A 22,244-nucleotide genomic window follows, 5' to 3' on the forward strand; every position below is an offset into this window, starting at 1 on the left:
TCAATGTTTTCAACATCTAGTAAAACACTTTTAAAAGCATCAATGATGTTCTCTAAAGGGAAACAACTCCTCAGGACCAGGTCCAAGAATTGAGAAACAAAATTCCACATTTCCAGCAGCTTGGTGAAGCATAACTGACCTCTGTTCTAAAATCAGACAACATGGTTTCACTCTGGCCTGGTCATTACACCTGTAAAATTAGCCTAGAGCACCCATGCACAGGCTGTAGAGGCTGAGTGTCTGTGACAGCTCCACGTTCCACTTGCCGCCGCCTCCTAGACGCCTTGCTAGTCTGAAAGTTTAAGCCAAATTCACAGAAAAACATGCGAGACCACATTAAGCATTTATGCAATGTATGTATACACAGTATAATACAGGATATATGACGTAACACCAGGTCAGAGCATTAAGAACCGAGAGGGCTAACAAGATACTAAGAACGTATAAAAGGTTTTTGTTACTAAAACTGCTCTCATGTCAATTTTTTAAAGAGATGAAACAAAAAATGCTATATACTCTGTGAATAAATATATATTTATATTATTTATGTGGATACACACACACAAACACACCCCCCACCCCACAGGGAGAAAATGGTCTGGAATGACATACAGCAAACTCTAAGTAGCAGTCACTTTGAGATGTGGGGATGGTAGACCAATCTCAGGGGATAAGGTTAGCGAAAATTTCAGTTTTATTTGCAATGAAGAAAAAATGTAAATGTGGTTGTATTCACATATTAACTGATGACTTGAAAATGGCTTTAAAAAAAAGATTTGACGAACACAGAAGGAAACTGACCAAGGCAGGAGGAAGGACCAGGGTTAGGTGGGCTCCGGATGCTCTCAGCTCTCATGGTCCCAGAGACCAATTTAGATGATTCTGCTGACTACTTAATATTTTTTTTTTTTTTTTTTTTTTCCTAGAGAAAAGAGGGAAAAAACCAAGGAGGCTTGGTAAAAACAGGGTAAGGGTCACATGCAGCCCATTCTAGAAAAATTTCCTAGGCCAAGAGTTTTCCATTTTTTTGGTGTCAAGACCTATTTACGTTCTTAGAAAGTATGGTGAACCCTAAAGAGCTTTGATTATGGGGGTTATATCCATTGATATTGACCATATTTGAAAATTTTAAAAATATTTACTTATTCATTTAAATTAGCAATAGATTCACTTCATGTTAAGTAACATTTTATGAAAATAAACTTATTTTCAAAAAGAAACCAGTGAGAAAATGGCCCTGTTGTACATTTTTGCATGGATCTTCAATACTCAACAGAAGACAGGCGGATCTGCCGATGTGCTTCTGTGTTCAATTTGCTGTGATATGCTATTTTGGTTCAAGTATATGTAAAGAAACACCCCAGGCTCAGACAGACATGTCTGGTGGGAAAAGGGAGGTTTCAATAGCTTCTCAAAAAATTGCCGATGTTTTTCTTTGCCTACGCTAAAATCCAACAAGTGATAGTTCCTTAAAGATTAGTTGCAATGAGGAATCTGAAACCGTATTGATGAACCCGTCAGTTACATTAACACCCGGCAGTATCTCTTACACTTGGGGCGGCTCTTCGCCCACGCTTGTTTGTAGCATCGTTTGTCGGTCACTGAGAGCACACTGCTGCAAGTATTGTGTGGCCTCCCACCGTATACATCAAGAAACTCCACTTGCTAATGTCGCCACCCCTCTCGGCAGAAGAGTCTGTGGCACTGGGAGCTGCCACACTTACACTGGCAGATAAAAGTTCTCCAAAGTTCAGATTTTTCTTGAAAGCTCAAATTTTATCATGGGCCAAAAACAGTGGTGCAGTTGTTTTCCCCTGCATTGATAAGCTCACTTCATAGATTTGCTAGAAAATATCAGCCAAATATTTAAGTCTTAATATCTACCGTTTGTCTGCTTTTTGTTCTGTCAAGTAAAAATGATTTTACATTACTGTTCTCATAATTTATAAGTTCCTGGAAAAAGTGGCTATTTTGGCTCATAACTCACACATGAGCACGGGCGCTTTTCTTCGAGACGCCCATCACACTCCAGCATGCTAGAAGGGCTTTATGTGAACTCTGCATTTCGTCACGCAAAATCAAAAAGGAGGCTGGCTGCAGTGGCTCACGCCTCTAATCCCAGCACTGTGGGAGGCCAAAGCAGGAGGATCATTTGAGCCCAGGAGTTTGAGACCAGCCTGAGCAACACAGTGAGACCCCAGCTCTACCACAAAAAAAAAAAAAAAAAAAAAAGTTGGGTGTGGTGGTGCTTCTTTGTAGCCCTAGCTACTCAGGAGGCTGAGGTGGGAGAGTGCTTGAGCTGGGGAGGTTGAGGCTGCAGTGAGCTGTGATTGCGCCACTGCACTCCAGCCTGGGCAACAAAAAAACCTAACCAAAACAAACCCAAACAAAAACAAAAGTAAAAAGGTATACAAAACAGTTGAGACTTAAAAAACTAGTAACTTCATGCTTCATCAAGGACATCCTTGGTCAGACTGGTGTGCTGCTAGCTGAGCACCGCTGTCCTGCTTGATGAAAGAAAGGCGCCATGCTACTCGCCACTGCCTTTGCACCACCAGGGCAAACATCCACACAGCAAAAGAGGTAAATCAGATCTTGGTGATCTTACGAGACAGTGATGGCCTTGCAAACGCCCTGGAAAGCAGCTCTGTGACCCCAGGGGCCACGGGCTGCCCAGGGTGAACACTGCTCCACGCAAAGTTTGGCTTCAGAATTCCAAGAGAACGATTAACCAACGCTACCCGCCTTTGAGAAGTCTGACCAACTACATAAAGCTGGGGGAAAAAAAACAAAACCAACAACCCATTCCTAATTATACATGGGCAGAAACTGTCTACAAATGTGAACACACATATACAGACACCCTCACCGCCCACCTCCTCCTTGAAGCCCGCAAAGAATAAAGAACCAGCAGCTTGGGAAGAAGTGGAGGTGGTTCTCTGGGGCTTAAGGTTCTCCAGGACTTGTTCCCTAGAGTGAAACATTACTGGTTTCACAAGTTACACGTTAAAATACCATAATTAGAACACATTGCTCGTGAGCAACACAACCAGCAGATAAAAATCCATGTGTATTATAACGAGGTTACAAACGTCGATGACAAAGAAACTGAAAAAACCTAATCAAACACTGTTAACAGCTCAAATTCTACTGAAAACACCAAAATATCAACATTTAAAAACAGTAAGATACAAGGTTAGAGTTGGGATCCCACTTATTTCAAATATTATTTAATTAAAGCAACATCTGCACTTAAAAACAACTAAAGGGAAATGACATGTAAAGTCACCCTATTTGAGATTAACCACAGATATCTGTAATTTTTTTTTTTTTTTTTTTTGAGACAGAGTCTCACTCTGTCACCCAGGCTGGTGTGCAGTGGTGCGATCTCGGCTCAGTGCAACCTCCGCCTCCCAGGTTTAAGTGATTCTCCTGCCTCAACCTCCCAAGTAGCTGGGATTACAGGCACTTGCCACCACGCTGGCTAATTTTTATATTTTTAGTAGAAATGGGGTTTCACCACGTTGGCCAGGCTGGTCTTGAACTCCTTACCTCAGGTGATCTGCCCACCGTGGCCTCCCAAAGTGCAGGTATTACAAGTGTGAGGCACTGCGACTGTAACACTAACTTTTAAATATGAAATTTCTTATGAATGTGATACTGAAACTCTTCTTCTAAAGATGAGGAGGGGAGATGTATATAAATGCTAATTTCTTATTTTACTCTAGACTTCACGGACTGGAGCACAGGAACAGAAAGACTGAATAGGGAGCACTAAGTATACTCTGAACCGAGGCTGTGGACATGTGCTTAGGACCATCTTAGTAGGTAACTATACACAATCTATAAGCAGAACATAGTGCAAACTCCAGAGGTACTGATGATACTAATTTCTTCCAAATGGTGAAATGCCAAGCAAACTGCAAGAGACGAAAAGGCTGGGTAAAAGAGAGAGAGACAGAGAGACAGATGAGCTTTGAGAGAACAAATACAGATAATACAGCTGGAGAAAAAGAAAACAGATCATGGCTAAGTGGCGGGGCTCTGGAATACCACATACAACCTGCGAAAGAGGTAACCACAGACACCACAAACACTGAGTCTCACGACACTCCAGGCGCCATTTTAAGCTCTTTACGTGCATTCACTTAACTTTCAAAAAAACCCCAAAGAGGTAGCTTGTATTATTATTCCCATTTCACGTTCCATTTCTAGAAACAGAGAGTGAGTCACATGCCCTGGACAGCTGAGCTTGCCTGGGGTGGGCGGGGTGGGGGGTGGTGGTGATCTGACCCTGGCATGTGGCTCCAGGTCCTACCCTTAACCACCAAACACCCTGCCTGTTAAAGTGTGCAGGAAACTTTGGTTTTATCTTATCTTCCGGTGTGCCTTAAAGGCAGTTACACTCCAAAAGACCAATAAAAATGGCAATAAACATCAAAAATGGTGATGCATCCCAAAAACGCTGTTTGGTAAGATGGTGCGGTAGTCTGTGCAGCTACTGTGAGTTATAACCAGAGGACCAACACTGGCTGGCAAAGACTCAAACATGAAAGGCCACTGCTCATGGCTTAGGAAACAGTAGCTAAGTTATTACATTTCCTTTGTACGTTGTTTCCAAAGCAGAACCTTTTTAAAGATATTTCCTTCACCAGTGAATATTGAAATGATAAGAGAGCGAAACAGCCTTATTTTTAAAAAATATATTTCTCATCCTGGGGCAGTGGCTCATGCCTGTAATCCCAGCACTTTGGGAGGCCGAGGTGGGTGGAACATGAGGTCAGGAGATCGAGACCATCCTGGCCAACATGGTGAAACCCTGTCTCTGTTAAAACACAAAATACTAGCCAGGCATGGTGGTGCACGCCTGTAGTCCCAGCTACTTGGGAGACTGAGGCAGTGGAATTGCTTGAACCCAGGAGGCGGAGGTTGCAGTGAGCTGAGATTGCGCCACTGCACTCTAGCCTGGCGACAGAGCAAGACTCCATCTCAAAAAATATATATATATATAATATATAATTTATATATAAAATATACTTATATATAGTTTATATATTATATATTTATATATAATTTATATTTATATATTTCTATATATAAAATATATATTTTATATAATATGTATACATTTCTATATATATTTTTATATAATATGTATATATTTCTATATATATAAAATATATATTTCTATATATTATATATAATTTATATTTATATATTTCTATATATTATATATCATTTATATTTATATATTTCTATATATTATATATAATTTATATTTATATATTTCTACATATATAAAATATATATTTAATTATCTCGAACATTATGAAAAAGTTAAAATCTCCATAGAATTTCAATGAATACTTGTATACTCTATATCCACTCGCCTAGATTCAACAACTATTCATGCTTTGACTTGACATACTTGCTTTTTACCCACTTTTCTCTTTATCATTTCAAGTTGCAGAGATCATGATCCTTCACTGATTACTACTTCATTCTGCATTCCCTAAGAATAAGAAAAGTCCCTCACAAAATTTGGACACCTTTTTACATCAAGAAAGTTTGCAGTAATTCCACACATCCAATGTCATTCTGCACTCCACTTTCTCCAGTTGCCTTCAAAATGTCTCTAATAGGTTTGATTTCACACTTTTTAGAACAAGGATCTAATCTAGATTCACTCACTGTACCAAACTATTGTATCTCTTCAGTCTTTTTTTCTTTTTTAAACTAGAAGAGTTTTTGATTTATGTGTAATTCAAGGGCCTAAAATAAAGCCAGACTTCTACCTGCTGTAGGAGTATTGGTTTGTCCCCACGCATTTTAGCCAGTGTCTTTTTTCCAAGATGTCAGTGAGAGAAACGATTTACCCCACGTTTAGAAGTTCTCCACTTGGCGGTCCTATTTCCAGTGCGACAGGGTGAGGAAACAGCGCCTGAGCAAGGCGCGGAGTGGAGTGGGCACCTGTGTCTGCTCTTTCAACCAGCCACCTTGTGTAAAGTCTGGCACCTTTTTGGTAGTTAGTCTTACTCTTGAACTTGGGTATAATGTCTGCTCAGCAGGTTTCTGCCTTGCAGCAAAAGCCATCTCCTATACGTTTTTCATTGAAATACATCAACTGCATAGAGGATTGAGAGAAAAATAAAGTACAGCTTTTTATGAGCTTTTCATTCCACTGATCAGGTATTTATCTAAGAAATACACTAGATAGGCCAGGTGCGGTGGCTCATGCCTGTAATCCCAGAACTTTGGGAGGCCGAGGCAGGTGGATCACCTGAGCTCAGTAGTTCGAGAGCAGCCCGGCCATCATGGTGAAACCCTGTCTCTACTAAAAATACAAAAAATAGCCGGGTGTGGTGGCGGGCACCTGTAACCCCAGCTACTTGGGAGGCTGACGCAGGAGAATGGTGTGAACCTGGGAGGTAGAGGTTGCAGTGAGCCAAGATCGTGCCACTGCACTCCAGCCTGGGTGACAAAGCGAGACTCCATCTCAAAAAAGAAATAATAGTAGATAGCTATTTCCTGAGTGATCACTCAGAAATAACTTTTAATTTTCAATCCACTGACACTAACTTATGCTTCTACTCTAGGAATAATGCTCAGTGTCACCAGAGAACAAGTTCAACAGGACTGTCCTAAGGATACTCCTGATTTTGTGGAGGAGATAAGTCAACAACTACTGGCTGGCAGATTTGGTAAGTGAACTGGGACAGCAGGTAAGAAGATTATCAACTTTCTCCCTGCACACCAAGAACATACGCATGTAAACCTTTAACAAACTCCTATTCAACCCTGAAATGAGTTTTGAACTCCAGACACTCAAATATATTACCACTGTATAGAAAACAGTATAAATCAAAAAGTACCTATGAGGTGAGAGCTTCCACCAGCATCTCTCAACACCCTGATGTCTGCAGAGCAAAGAACATGATCTTTGCTATCAGACTGATTGAGGCTCAAATCTTGTTTCACTACATTCTCGGTGGCCCTGGGCAAGAGGCTCCCTTTTTTTCTCCCGGGGGGGAAAAAAAAGGCAGGGGTGGCAGTGAGTGGGGGAGGATTATAATGCCTCACAGTGCTGGGCAGGTTCAGAGAGAGAACAGAGGTACAGGGTTTCAGCCATGACCCAGCACGCTGAAGGCACTCAATGCACACTGCTTCTCTTCTGGGATAGCCACCAGCAGCAGCTTCGGGACCTCATACTCGGTGCTGCCAACAGCCCTGGACTGGGCCCTCTAGGCTGGGTGACCTTGGGGAGGGGAAATGCTAGGATTGTCCTGCTCACCTGCCAGGCAAGAATGCTGGGAGGAAGAAGTACATGAGCGTTCATAACAGCTTGTCATAATTGGCAAAGAGCTGTAGGATCCAAAAAGAACCACTTTGCAATTTCATTTGACATGTGGAACCAAAAGTTAGGATGTATCCCAAACCACTCTGTCTTTGTGTTTCTGTCTGTTCTTTTCCTGGGTTTAAAAACACACACCCTATTCTTGACTAATAACCTTACCTTTATTTTTCTTTCATTTCTCTACACAACATACTTTAATGAAAAAATTTTAGAAGATAGCTTTTGCTGCAAGGCAAAACCTCCTGAGCAGACATTAGACCCAAGTTGAATGGTAAGTTTTTGTTTTTGCCTCTGAGATTGAGAGCGTATGGATAAGGGAGATGGATGAGAGTGTGTCTGAGCATAAATGTGTGTGTAACGAACAAAAAGGTGTATAGACTTTACACAAACATACCCACCCGTTTCCCCAGAGAATTATCTGTTACTCTGGTTACCTTCTATACCACCAGGAATACAGAAGAAACAACTTCACATATAGGAAACAGGATTGGACACAGGATAAGATACAGGTTTAAGGTTAAGGCTGTATTTCTATAAGGTCACTTTGCAGGGAGCTACAGTTACATAGTACATACATGTTTGTGCAGCAAAAATCTTGAGCTGAGGCACTGTTCAGAGAATCACCGGTCTAATCATTTGAAGAATCTGTTTAGTCATCATTCAAACATTGTTCCTTCCTAATTTTAGGGAATAAAGATAACAAGGGGCACCCATTCTCACTAGGACTTACTGACTTCACACCATGCAGGTGTGTTACTAATTTAGTAACCCATGTGCATTATGTATAATAGCTATTGTTGTTATTATTAATATAGGTTAAGTCACCAGATTTAGTGCAGCAGGAAATGAAAACCATGGGGTTTGAGTTCTATGCTTGCTTCTTGCATGTTTTTAAATGAATTTTTATTGGAAAGGTGAAGACCTTCAACAAACTGGTGACTCAGGAAGTACTTGTGAGAAAATAAACTTTTCCATTAGACCTCCACTTCCCAAGAAAAAACGGGTTTACATCAAAAGAATGATTTGTTCTCCAACATCCCACCAGGCTGGAGCTACTCCTGAGTCTTTCAAAGACAGACTCATCCACTGGATAAGTTTGCTAATGACTAGAACAAGATGAGAGCAGTTAATAACATTCTTGAAGCCCAGAATAAAGGCCAGCTGGAAAAGGCTCAAAACTGTGTGATTCCTCTCTGGCCATTACCATCCTTCTGGCTTGGCTGTCACTGCCTTAAACCTGGCTCCTGAAGTGAGCATGCGCTGCAGGGTGGGAAGCGGGCCCGCCCACCACGCCTCGCAGCATCACAGCTGGCTCAGCTTCCCAGCATAGGGAGGAGGCACTAGACCGAAGGCCTGCAGGAAACATGCTTTCCTATCCTTAACAGGCAATTCCAAAAGTCGAAGAGCAGTCTAGAACAGGGTGGGTGAACTATGGCCCATGGGCCAAATCCAGCCTGTCACCTGTTTGTCAATAAAGCTTTACTGGACCACAGTTAGGCCTATTCATTTACTGTCTATGGCTGCTTTCACCCACAAAGCCAGAACTATTTACAATCTGGCCCTTTTCCAAAAAAAGTTGAACAATTCCAGTCTAGGACTGTGCTGTCCAATATCGTAGCCACTAGATATGTGTGTCCACTTACATTTACAATAACTACAGTTAAAAATTCACTTTCTCAGCTGTACATGTCAAGTGCTCAGCAGTCGCAGTTGACCAGGGGCTGCTGCAGAGGACAGCACAGAACATTTCCACCACAGCAGGCAGGTCTCCTGGACACAGCTGAGGGTAAGGATTGACGTCACCAAGCCACATTCACAGTCATCAAGTTCCAGGTGACTCTCCTTCTACAGACAGAAGGCCTTACACTAACCCTCAAAAATATGTCCCTTTCACACTTGAACTTATTAGGTTATGCAAATTCGCCATTTTAATCGCAAACTCCAGACTACTTGGTAGACAATAACGGTCAAAGCGATCGTGACAACAAATCAGGTGATCACTTTACTTGCTTACTTGGTCCCCACCCCGGTGGATGGTAAACTGGGAAAGCTGGGCCATAGCCCCTGCTCATATCCACATTAGAACCCTGCCTGGCATGTGGTATGGATCAATCAATATTTGTAAAATGATTAAGAAATGAGCCCAAGGTACAAAACTGTTACACAAAAAGAGGCCACCGAGCCAAATAAATGATAAGGCATTGGGGAAAATACCACTATTGTAATCCTGTAGCAAAATATTCTTCAAGCAGCCAACATTCCTGTTTTAAAATGATTTTTTAAAAAAGATTCAAAACGAAACAACACAACAATCTGGGTTTGGATTCTGGCTCCACCACTTCTAGGCTGTGTAACCTTGGGTAAGTTATTTCTCCTTCAGTGGGAAAGACCCCTCCTCCCTAAATAAACGGGAAGGACAGTACATCCCTGCCCCATTCGCGTGGGCAGGGTAGCCCAGGGCGCAGCTCTCCTCAGTTCCTTCTGCTCCCGGCATCACAACACCAGCCCCTGCTCTCCCTGGCACCCTGCCGGTGCGTTCTTGCTCTAGCCCTCTCGTAGCAGAGCTCCTATGCTGGGCCTCTCCATGTAACCATTCGCTCCTTTGGGACAGGGGCTGCGACTTAATCACTTCAATGATCCTCAGCACTTGGCACACAGGAGCTGCTCAATGGATGTTAAGCTAAGACTCTAAGGCCCAATAAATAAATCAAATTTTGCTAACTCTCACATTAACATGCTTGCTGCACAAAGTCTTTATGAGTAAGTCAAGCGTTCTTCAAATTTTGAAGTTAGAAATCACCCCCACTGTTTGAGTCAGAAGTTAGTTTTAGGTCTCCAAAGGTTATCAAAAACCCAAGTCTCTTTCAGGCTAATACATTTCACTACTTTTTCCCTCCACAATTATATAGCAAGCAACAAACTACCCAACCAACAGCAACAAATCCAAACTGACCATAATAAGGTCTTGGAATTAAAAAAAAAAAAGAAAGAAAGAAAATCAATGTGGTTCAAGATACAACACGACATGATTCTATTTCAGAATAAGTTCATAATTCAAAAACTGAGTAGTATATTAGGCATCTAATAAAAACCAGAAAACTCAAACCAAAAAGATTTATGTTATTTGTAAGTGGATACCTTAAAAGTATAAAAATTTACATTTTATATGCAGTCAATTTGTCTTACTGCTAACTAGTTCGTTTTTAAGAACTAACTTGGCAGGGTACAGTGGCTCTTACCTGTAATCCCAGCACTTTGGGAGGCCGAGGTGGGAGGATCGCTTGGGCCCAGGAGTTCGAGACCAACCCGGGCAACATGGCGAAACCCCATCTCTACAAAAAATATTAAAAAATTAGCTGGGCATGGTGGTGCGTGCCTGAAGTCTAAGCTACTCATGAAACTGAGGTGGGGGAAATCAGCTGAGCTCGGGGGGTGGAGGCTGCAGTAAGCTGTGATCATACCACTGTACTCCAGCCTGGGAGACAGAGTGAGACCCTGTCTCCCAAAAAACAAACAAAAACTATTTAACTTAAATCCAAACAATTACATTTTATTCTTGCCCATTTGGTTCTTGCAGCTAAAATACCTGAATGTTACCTATAGGCAACCTTTGCTTTTTACTAGGTGCACTACAAAAACAATAAATTCACAGCCTGCCCTATAATATGGTCATTGAATGCTGGTTTCCACCTTCATGAAAGATGGTGTGGAGAGAAAAGCACCACCCATTTTATTCCAGTAGATTGGGTATGCATGTGCCTGGTACACCCTGCGATCTGAAAAGTCTGGTCTGGCATTTTAGTCAGAGAGATTATTAGTCACCTAGAAATCTTGCTCCCACCCTTCCTTAAACATGTCCTTAAAAGAGATTCTGAGAAACAGTTTTGTTGGGGCACAGCTCTGATACTATAAATTCTAAAGTGATCTGATGAAACTTAAAATCATTTTTCTATTTCACTCAATTATGACCAAAAAAATTCATAGATCTTAAAATACCAAGAATAAGTAGGCTACTACCCTGATGCCTGTGGTTCAATATAACCACTATTAATTACTAGAGTAGCTGTGCTTTTAGGCTCAGTTTTGAAACCAAAATATGCATAAAAAGAGGCAAACTGTAATTATTAATAATGATCTCCATATACCTTGAAAACTTGTTGCCATTTAACATTTTAAAAGTCAAATGGCAATACATAGCCTATTTAAATGCAAAATATTTCCTAATATTCCACGAAAACGTTAACATTTCAAAAACGATGACCCAGGACAGATTTCAGTATTTCAAAGTGGAGCATATTTCTCTCTCAGGCTCCACGGCAAGAATGAAAACAATCCTTTTAAAGGAAGTTCTTTTCCAATTCATTGTGCATATTTTCTGACTGCAATTCATCTTTAATTCTGAGATGTGTCCTCGACAAAACCTTTGCAGCATTAAGCAACACAGATGTAACAGAAACTCTGCGTACGGACAACTTGGCCAGGCGCGACGGGCCCGCCTCTCCTTCCTACCCCCACCCAATACCTTCCCTGGGCAGTGACTTCACATCCTTTGACATCAGCACAGCTTTGAAAGGGGGATGGGAGAGCGAGCAGAAAGCAGAAAAACCAGCTTTGAACTATGCATGCAAGGCCTCTTTCAAGCCTCAAATTCTGTAAGTAGTTCGTAAAATGCCAAACTGCAGTTGACACACCCAACCTCCTCTGCTTCAGTCTGCAGCGAAATGGGGGGAATTCTGCTAGAAAGGACTTCCTGCTTTTCTTATCTGAAGCACAATAGCCATTTATTAACTACCCACGGAAGGTTCCGATTCAGTGAAACACACAATAACTTACCTCGAATATGGAGAAGGGCCACGGGCTGGAAAGGCCCATTGGAGTTGGCCGCATCCACCACCATCCTGCTGCCCGCTTTATTACATGTCAACATCTAGACTTCAGCGGGAAAGGCAATGGGCTCCTTAAGGCAAGAAACCAGCCTCCATTTTAGTTTTAAAAAAAAAGGCAAACTGAAGCTCTCTGCAGCTGGAGGGAACTGGCTGGTTCGTGATGTCAGCAGGCATGAAGCGCGCTGATTGGCCGGAAGCTGCAACTTAAAATGACACTAAAAAAAACTGCAAACGGAAAGAGCGTTCTGTTTGGCTGTCAGTGTGCATTAAAAGCTTGGACATTTTCCGGCTTTCTGCAGCCTTCGTTTCTCAGTAACTTTTAGGCAAAGGTCCCATCTCTTAGGGGAAGTACTGGAGGCCACAACCCTGGCCAGACTGTAAACAAATGATTCCGAGGGAGCTACCAAAAAAAAAAAAAAAAAAAAAAAAAAGTGTGTGTATACGTCTGCGTGAACTTCAGCATTTCCCAGTTAGGGATCCCAAATTCATTTTATACCCACCTGTGCAACTTCGACTTGCTAGTTCTAATTAATATCTGCATCTTAGGTAGGATTCTGGCAACTCAGTGTTTGTTTTGTTTCGTTGTTTTTTAACAAATGGCTAATCAAATATTACACAATTCTAACCATTAGTTTGGACTCTTATTCAACTTCCTTTACCAATAGGACATGTTATTAACTTATGATCCCAAACACTTTTTTTCTTGAGATCTATTTTTTCCTGAAAAAATTAAGCTTAAAAACTTACATAGAAAATGAAAGCTGTTTTATAAATTCCATAGCTAGAAAGTGACACAAATTGAAATATTTGTATCACCTGGCCTTGGGAGTAAAAAGGCATAAAATGAAATTCAGTGTGTTTATTTTTGTATTGCAAAGATGCTGACATATTAAATACTTTTTAAGTTTTAGATATTGTTCAAATTTAAAATTAAAGATATTTCAGTTATTTTTATGGGGCTATTAAAAGCTACTATTCAGATCTTAGTTTTCTATCTTCAAATAAGCTTAATATAAAAAGCTATTCCAAGGAGAAAAACACTATTTCTGAATTGGAGTATTGCAGGATCCCATGAGGGGGTGTGGTGAGATGATTCCCTACAAAAATCAGTGTTATTAGTAGTTCCAAATGAAAACAAACTATAAGAAAAGCCTCTTTGGCAGGTAGAACTGAAAAAAATTCCTCCTTTCTTCACACCAACAAGAAACTTTGTCCAAACTATGGCTCCTCATTTTTAATAGTCTCTCACACAACTCCTCTGCTCTTTTCCCCCACTTGTGAACGATACAAAAGCCCTTTAGTTCCTAAACATAATTCATAGTAGAGTAAGAAACACCTGAGACATAGCTAGGGCTCGCAGTTCCAGCTGAGGGTTTAGCGCCAGGTACATCCAATGAGTAAGGGACCTGCCACCACCCTTCAGGGCTGCTAATCAAGTCCTCCCTCGCAAGAATGTAGCTTTTATTGTATCAAGAGCAATTAAAATAAATAAATAGATAAAAGCAAACCAAATCCCTCTCTTCCCCCTCTTTCCCCAGAGCTGACAAGACACTGCTGGATTCCATAGCTGGCCAGGAGATGATGTGATTTCTGACACATGTGGGCAGTGGGCACGCACCACCTGAGCAGCCTGCTGGCCTCACACCTGCCCTGGCTTCGCTGCTATCTGAAGAGCAGAATTAATTTTTTTTTTTTAAAAGAGCACGTGCTTTCAGCTGGGTAACAGGAATTTAGATCTTAGCTGCTCTTTTGCCTCTGGGCCTTCACTGCTGACCTGTGGGTTGTGTGTCTGGTGGGGACGGCCACCGATCACCAACGACCACTACGAAGCAGTGTTGATGGCTCTCACTGCCACATACCCCAGCCGCCTCCTCCTCCTCCGAGTGATGCCAGATGAACTCAGACACAATTAGGAACGAGGCGTTCAGTGGCTCAGGAAGGAGCCCAGGAGCAGATGCTTATTGAAGATCTGGGCTTTAAAGAGACAGAGACCTGCTCGCCAATGATTTAATATTTCATATGAGATAAGATGAAAAAATGTGCCTAGCCTATGACTGTGCTGATGAGTGGGAATACAGAAATAAGGGGGAAAGGCTCCTGAGAGCTTTATATCTAATATACGGAACAGCAGTCAAAGAAAGTGAAGACACTTTTTGATGTATTTTTCCTAATGATCTCAGATCTAAGGATCTCGCCTTTATTAGTGATTTACCCCACGCTCTTTTGAAACCCTATGCATGTAAGTAGTTCTTTAAAGAATACCAAGGCTGATCTGGCCATCACTGATAAAACAGACTCTAAGATAGAAATAAATTAAATAAACAAATAATATGAGGGAAGAAAAGAAGACTTGAATAAAGGTAAGGTGTACTTCTGAATTGGAAATATAAAAATATAAATACTGCAGCTACGCTGATAATTTTCCCCCAAACTGATCTACAGGTTTAAAGTATTTCCAATTAAAATTCTGGTGGGCCTCTATTTTTCCAGGTACTTAGCAAAAGTATTCGAAAGTTCACCTGCAAAAACTAAAAGAACAAGAAGAATGAGAACACTACTAATGAGAAAGGCTAGTCCTACCAACTGTAAAGCTGTATGAATTAATGACAGTGTGATGGGGCAAAAGAGGCAGATTAATGGAACAGAAGCCACAGCCCCAAACTGAGAAATATGTTGACACAAATGTAATATAATAAAGAGTGTATCTCAAATCAGTGGAAGGGGAAGAATTAGATAATTGCTTGGCAATCTTGGGGCAGACAACTGATTAACTACATGCAGAAAAAAGTCAATTAAAGTGTTTTCACATCACACCAAAATAAAATTTGAGATGGCTTAAACAGTTAAATAAAAATCAATCAAAACCACCACCCCCAAATCCCTATAACTTTTAGAAGAAAGGGAAAGTGAATAATCAATTCTCAAGCAAAAAAAGAACATTTAAATACTTCTGAACAAACCCCTCAGGAAGAGTGCTCATATTAAAAATGACAAATTTCTGTGGTTTGTTTTTTTGGAGGCAGGGTCTTGCTCTGTCACCCAGGCTGGAGTGAAGTGGTATGATCTCTGCTCACTGCAGCCTCGACCTTGTGGGCCCAAGTGATCCTCCTGCCTCAGCCTCCTGCAGAGTCGGGACCACAGGCTTGTGTCACCACACCTGCTCATTTTTTTCATTTTCAATAGAGATGAGGTCTCTACTATGTTGCCCAGAGTAGTCTTTAACTCCTGGGCTCAAGTGATCCTCCAGCCTCAGCCTCCCAAAGTGCTGGGATTGCAGGTGTGAGCCACCATGCCCGGCCTTAAAATCACAAATTTCTGTATGTTCTCTCCAAAAGCAAGCAAAAGGAAATAAAATGCTATAAATACAAGGAGTTAATAATATTATAATGGATTAAAAAACAATCATCTAAAAATTGTGCCACTATTTACAACAGCAAAGACTTGGAACCAAGCCAAATGCCCATTAATGATAGACTGGATAAAGAAAATGTGGCACATACACACCATGGAATACTATGCAGCCATAAAAAAGAATGAGTTCATGTCTTTTGTAGAGACATGGATGAAACTGGAAGCCATCATTCTCAGCAAACTAACACAGGAACAGAAAACCAAACGCTGCATGTTCTCACTCATAAGTGGGAGGTGAACAAGGAGAACACATGGACACAGGGAGGGGAACACTACACACCAGGGCCTGTTGGGGGGTGGGGGGCAAGGGATGGGAGAGCATTTGGACAAATACCTAATGCATGTGGGGCTTAAAACCTAGATGACGGATTGATAGGTGCAGCAAACCACCATGCATGGCACATGTATACCTATGTAACAAACCTGCACGTTCTGCACATGTACCCCAGGACTTAAAGTAAAATAAAAACAAAAAAATAAAAAAATTGTGCTAAAATACACATCAACGCAGAATTTACCATCTTACCTGTTTCCAGCATACAGTTCAGTGGCATTAAGCACATTCACAATGTGTTGCAACCCTCACTACCATCCACCCACATAACTCTTCATCTTGCAAAATGGACACTCTGTCCCCATTAAACAGGAACCTTCCATTCCCCCTCCTTCCAGTGCTGGCAACCATCACTCTATTTTCAGTCTCTATGAACTTGTCTACTCTTGGTACTTCACATAAGGGGATCTTATAGTGTTTGTCCTTTTGGGACTGGCTTACTTCACTTAGCATAATGTCTGCGAGGTTCATCCATGTTGTAGCAAGTGCTAGAATTTCTTTCCGTTACAGGGCTGAGTGACATTCCACTGGCACACACTGAAGTTGTTTATTCACTCTTCTGTTTACGGACACTTAGGTTGCTTCCACCTTTCGTCAACTGTGAATAATGCTGCCACGAACATGGGGCTACAAGTATCTGCTCATGCCTCTGTTTTCAGTTATTTTGGGTGTATACCCAAGAAATGAAATTGCTGGATCATATGGCAGTTCTATTTTTATTTTTTTCCCATTCTATTTTTTATTTATTTTTAATTGATGCATAATAGCGATACATAGTTGCAAGGTATATGTGTAATATTTGGAAGAACTGCCATATTGTTTTCCACAGTGGCTGCACCATTTCACATTCCCACTGACAGTGCACAGGGCCGGGCGTGGTGGCTCACACCTGTAATCCCAGCACTTTCTTTGGGAGGCTGAGGCAGGCAGATCGCTTGAGGACAAGAGTTCGAGACCAGCCTGGCCAACATGGCAAAACCCCATCTCCACTGAAAGTACAAAAATTAGCCGGGCCTGGTGGTGTGTGCCTGTAGTCCCAGCTACTCGGGAGGCTGAGGCAGGAGAATGGCGTGAACCCGGGAGGCAGAGTTTGCAGTGAGCCAAGATCATATCACTGCACTCCGGCCTGGGTGATAGAGCCAGACTCTGTCTCAAACAAACCAACCAACCCTAAAAAACAAAAAACAGTCCACAGCAGCGGTTCCGATTTCTCCATGAGGACATTAACACTTACTTTTTAAAACTTATTTTTAGTTTCTGTGGGTACGTAGTAGGTGTATATATTTAAGAGACACATGAGATGTTTTGATACAGGCATCCAATGTGAAATAAGCATATCATGGAGAATGGGAATGGGGTATTCATCCCCTCAAGCATTTATCCTTTGAGTTACAAACAATCCAATTACATTCTTAATATTATTTTAAAATGTACAATTAAGTTATTGTTGACTATAATCACCCTGTTGTGCTATCAAGTGGGTCTTATTTATTCTAACTTTTTTTGTACCCATTGACCATCCCCCTCCCCACTACCCCTCCCAGTCTCTGGTAACCATTCTTCTACTGCCTCTGTCCGTGAGTTCAATTGTTTTGATTTTTAGATCCCATTAATATGTGAGAACATGTGATGTTTGTCTTTCTGTACTTGGCTTATTTCACTTAACATAAAGATCTCCAGTTCCATCCATGTTGTTGCAAATGACTGGATCTCATTCTTTTTCATGACTGAATAGTACTCCATTGTGTATATATACCATATTTTTTTTATTCATTCATCTGTTGATGGACACTTAGCTATTGTCAATAGTGCTGTGACAAACATAGGAGTGCAGATATCTCTTTGATATACTGATTTTCTTTCTTTGGGGTATGTGCCCAGCAGTGGGACTGCTGCATATATGATAGCTCAATTTTACTTTTTTAAGCAACATCCAAACTGTTCTTTATAGTGGTTGTACTAATTTACATTCCTAACAACAGAGTACGAGGGTTCCCTTTTCCCCACATCCTCTCCAGCATTTGTTATTGCTTGTCTTTTGGATAAGCCATTTTAACTGGTATGAGATAGTATCTCATTGTGGTTTTCATTTGCATTTCTCTAATGATCAATGATGTTGAGCACCTTTTCATATGCCTGTTTGCCATTTGTCTGTCTTCTGAGAAATGTCTTCTCAAATCTTATGCCCATCGTTTGATCAGATTATTAATTTTTTTCCTATAGAGTTGTTTGAGCTCCTTATATATTCTAGTTATTAATCCCTTGTCAGATGGGTAGTTTGCAAATATTTTCTCCCATTCTGTGGGTCGTCTCTTCACTTTATTGATTGCATCCTTTGCTGTGCAGAAGCTTTTTAGCCTGATGTGATCCCATTTGTCCCTGTTTGCTTTGGTTGCCTGTGCTTGTGGGGTACTGCTCAAGGAATTTTTGCCTAGACCAACGTCCTGCAGATTTTCCCCAATGTTTTCTTGTCGCAGTGTCACAGTCTGAGGTCTCAGATTTTTTTTTTTTTTTTTTTTTTTGAGATGGAGTCTTGCTCTTGTCGCCCAGGCTGGAGTGCAGTGATGTGATCTCCGCTCACCTGCAACCTCCACCTCCCAGATTCAAGCAATTCTCCTGCCTCAGCCTCCCGAGTAGCTGGGACTACAGGTGCCCGCCACAATGCCTGGCTAATTTTTTTGAATTTTTAGTAGGGATGGGGTTTCACCGTGTTAGCCAGGATGGTCTCCATCTCCTGACCTCGTGATCCACCCGCCTCAGCCTCCCAAAGTGCTGGGATTACAGGTGTGAGCCACCGCGCCCGGCCGAGGTCTTAGATTTCTTTAATCCATTTTGATTTGATTTTTGTATACAGTGAGAGAGGGGTCTAGTTTCATTCTGCATATGAATATCCAGTTTTCCCAACACCACTTATTGAAAATATGCAACTGCTTCACGAATTTGCATGTCATCTTTGCGCAGGGGCCGTGCTAATCTCTGTACCATTCCAATTTTAGTTTATACGCTGCTGAAGCGAGCACTAGTTTTATTTTTAGAGACAGGGAGGGTCTTGCTCTGTCACCCAGGCTGGAGTGTAGTGGCATGATCTTGGCTCACTGCAGCCTTGACCCTCTGGGCTCAAGCAATCCTCTCACCTCAGCCTCCGGAGTAGCTGGGACCACAGGCACGTGCTACCACACCCGGCTAGTTTTTGTATTTTTAGTAGAGATGGGATTTCACCATGTTGCCCAGGCTGGTCTCAAACTCTTGAGCTCAAGTGATCTGCCTGCCTTGGCTCTTTTTTTTTTTTAAATTAGTAGCCATCCTAGTGGGTGTCAAGTATCTCACTGTAATTTTTATTTTCATTTTCCTAATGACAGAGATGTTGAGGATCTTTTCATGTGCTTACTGGTCATTTGCAGATGTTACATTCTTTGGAGAAATGTCTATTTAAGTATTTCACACATTTAAAAACTCAAGCTGTGTTGCTGAGTTGTAGGAGTTCTTTAGATATTCTGGATATTAACTCCTTATCAGTTATATGATTTTCCGAGTATCTCCCCCATTCTGTGGCCTGCCTTTTCTTGCTGACTGGCCCCTTTAATGCAGAGGCGTTTTACATTTTTATGTAGTCCAATTTATCTATTTTTATTTTTGTCGCCTGAGCTTTTGGTGTCATAGCCAAGAAATCATTCAAATCCAATGTCATGGAATCTTTCCCCTATGTTTTCTTTTCAAACATTAGAGTTTTAACTCTTAGGTTTAGGTGTTTAATCCATTTTGAGCTAATCTTTGTATGTGTTGTGAAGGTAAGGGTCCCACCTCATTCTTTATTTTTATTTTTATTTTTGAGACAGAGTCTCGCTGTGTCACCAAGCTGGTGTGCAGTGGCGCGATCTCGGCTCACTGCAATCTCTGCCTCCCAGGTTCAAGCGATTCTCCTGCCTCAGCCTCCCGAGTAGCTGGGACTACAGGCACCCGCCACCACGCCCGGCTAATTTTTGTATTTTTAATACAGACAGGGTTTCACCATGTTGGTCAGGATGGTCCCTATCTCCTGACCTCGTGATCCGCCCACCTCAGCCTCCCAAAGTGCTGGGACTGCAGGCGTTAGCCACCGCACCCGGCCAGGTCCCACTTCATTCTTTTGTATGTGAGTACCCAGTTTTCCCAATACCATTTGTTGAAAAGACTGTGTTTTCCCCATTGAATGGTCTAGGCAACCTTATCAAAACTCATTTGACCACCTGTGTGAGGGTTTGTTTCTGGGCTCATCTTTATGCCAGTACTAGAGAGTCTTGATTACTGTAGCTTTGCTGTAAGTTTTAAAATCAGGATGTGTGAGTCCTCCAACTTTGGTCTTCTTTTTCAAGATTGTTTTGGCTATGCTTATCTCTTTGACATTCCCTATGAATCTTAGGATGGACTTTTCTATTTTTGGAAAAGAATATTGTAAAAGTTTTAATAGGGATTGCACTGAATTTGTAGATTGCTTTGGGTAGTATTGACATCTTAACAACATTAAGTCTTCTAATCTATAAACAAGAGATGTTTTTCCATTGATTGGTGTATTCTTTTGTTTCTTTCAGCAACATTTCATAGTTTGCAGTGTGCACGTCTTTTCTCTCCTTGATAACTTCATTTCTAACTATCTGACTCTTTTTGAGGGCATGTTTTATTTATGGTTCTAAAATACTGGAAACTACTTTAATGCCAAAGGGATTGTCCCACATACCTAGTGAAATATTCCACATCCATCAGAAATACTTATAAATGTATAAAATGAAAATATAAGTGAAAGAGGCGGTGTATAATCAGAAATAGTATGATCATAGGAAGAATCACTCCCCAAATATCCACAGTGTCATCACTGGCTGGTATGGGTACGAGTTTTTCTTTTTTAAAATTGATATATAATAGTTGTGCATATTTGGAGGGGACATGTGATATTTTGATACCTGTTAACAGTGTGTCATGACCAGGTCAGGGGAACGGGGATACCTAACACCTCCAGCATGTATATTTTCTTTGTGTTGGAAACATTACAATTCTTCTGTTCCAGCTACTTTGAAATAGATAATAAATTATTGTTAACTACAAATCAGCTACTGTACTGTTGAATTCTAGAACTTATTCCTTCTGACTGAATTTTTGTAGCCCTTAACCACCTTCTCTCCCTACCTTCCCTTTCCAGCCTCTGGTAACCACCATTCTCCTCTCTACCTCCATGAGATCCACTTTTTTTTCCCAGCTCCCACGAGTAAGATTACATGGTATTTGTCTCTCTGTGCGTGGCTTAGTTCACGTAACACAATCACCTCCAGTTCCATCCATGTTGCTGCAAATGACAAGTTTCTATTCTTTTTTACAGCTGAATAATATTCCATTGTGTATACGTCCTACATTTTGTTTAGTCATTCATCCACTGATTGACACTTAGGTTGATTCCATTTTTTGGCTATTGTGAGTGGTGCTGCAACAAATACGGCAGTGCGGTGTCCCCGGGATATACTCATTTTCTTTCTTTTGGATATATTCCCACAGCAGTAAGGCTGTAGGATCATATGGATGTTTTTTATTTCTAAAACTTCCCTGTTTTTTTTTTTCAGTATTGCTAAAACAAGCACATATTACTTTCAGAGTAATTAAAAGTAACAATTTTATTTTATATATTTTTAAAATTTTTATTTCATTTTGAGACAGAGTCTTGCTCTGTTGCCCAGGCTGGAGTGCAATGGCACGATCTTGGCTCACTGCAACCTCTGCCTCCTGGATTCAAGCAGTTCTTGTGCTTCAGCCTCCTGAGTAGCTGAGATTACAGGCACGCATCATCACACCTGGCTAACTTTTTGTACTTTTAGTAGAGACAGGGTTTTGCCATGTTGCCCAGGCTGGTCTCAAACTCCTGAGCTCAGGTGATTCCCCTGTTTCGGCCTCCCAAAGTTCTAGGATTACAGGCATGAGCCACCATAAAGTAACAATTTAAAAAAATACATATATTTTTTGAGACAGGGTCTCACTCTACCACCCTGGAACCTAGTGGCACGACCACAGCTCACTGAAACCTTGACATCCTGAGTTCACGTGATCCTCCCACCTCAGCCTCCCAAGTAGCTGGGACTACAGGTATGCACCGGCATGGCTGGCTAATTTTTAAATTTTTTGTAGGGCCAAGGTTGTCCGGGCTGGTCTCAAACTCCTAGACTCAAGGGATCCACCCGTCTTGGTCTCCCAAATTGCTGGGATTATAGGCGTGAGCCACCACACCTGGCCTAAAAAT

General features: G+C 41.3%; 1 protein-coding gene, 1 long non-coding RNA gene and 1 pseudogene across 14 annotated transcripts in view; 1 reads left to right on the forward strand and 2 right to left on the reverse strand.

Moving 5' to 3' along the window:
• The window catches only part of PPP2R5C (protein phosphatase 2 regulatory subunit B'gamma), a 167,994-nt gene that overhangs the window by 107,009 nt on the left and 38,741 nt on the right, over positions 1-22,244 (reverse strand). For 4 of the 13 annotated variants that reach the window (XM_031667833.1, XM_031667830.1, XM_031667838.1 and 1 more), the window contains exon 1: positions 12,188-12,629. The exons of the other annotated variants lie outside the window; for them this stretch is intronic. In XM_031667833.1, the coding sequence (XP_031523693.1) occupies positions 12,188-12,281 (94 nt within the window). In that variant the 5' untranslated portion in view covers positions 12,282-12,629. Of the gene's footprint in view, positions 1-12,187; positions 12,630-22,244 lie in introns of those variants that run through there. 13 annotated transcript variants of the gene reach the window in all.
• LOC116275683 lies at positions 11,658-15,275 on the forward strand. The gene is made up of 2 exons (XR_004184764.1): positions 11,658-12,006; positions 13,779-15,275. It is a non-coding gene; the product is annotated as an uncharacterized LOC116275683 (long non-coding RNA).
• LOC116276013 lies at positions 18,902-19,001 on the reverse strand (annotated as a pseudogene).

Source organism: Papio anubis, chromosome 7, assembly GCF_008728515.1.
Source record: "Papio anubis isolate 15944 chromosome 7, Panubis1.0, whole genome shotgun sequence".
NCBI lineage: Eukaryota > Metazoa > Chordata > Mammalia > Primates > Cercopithecidae > Papio > Papio anubis.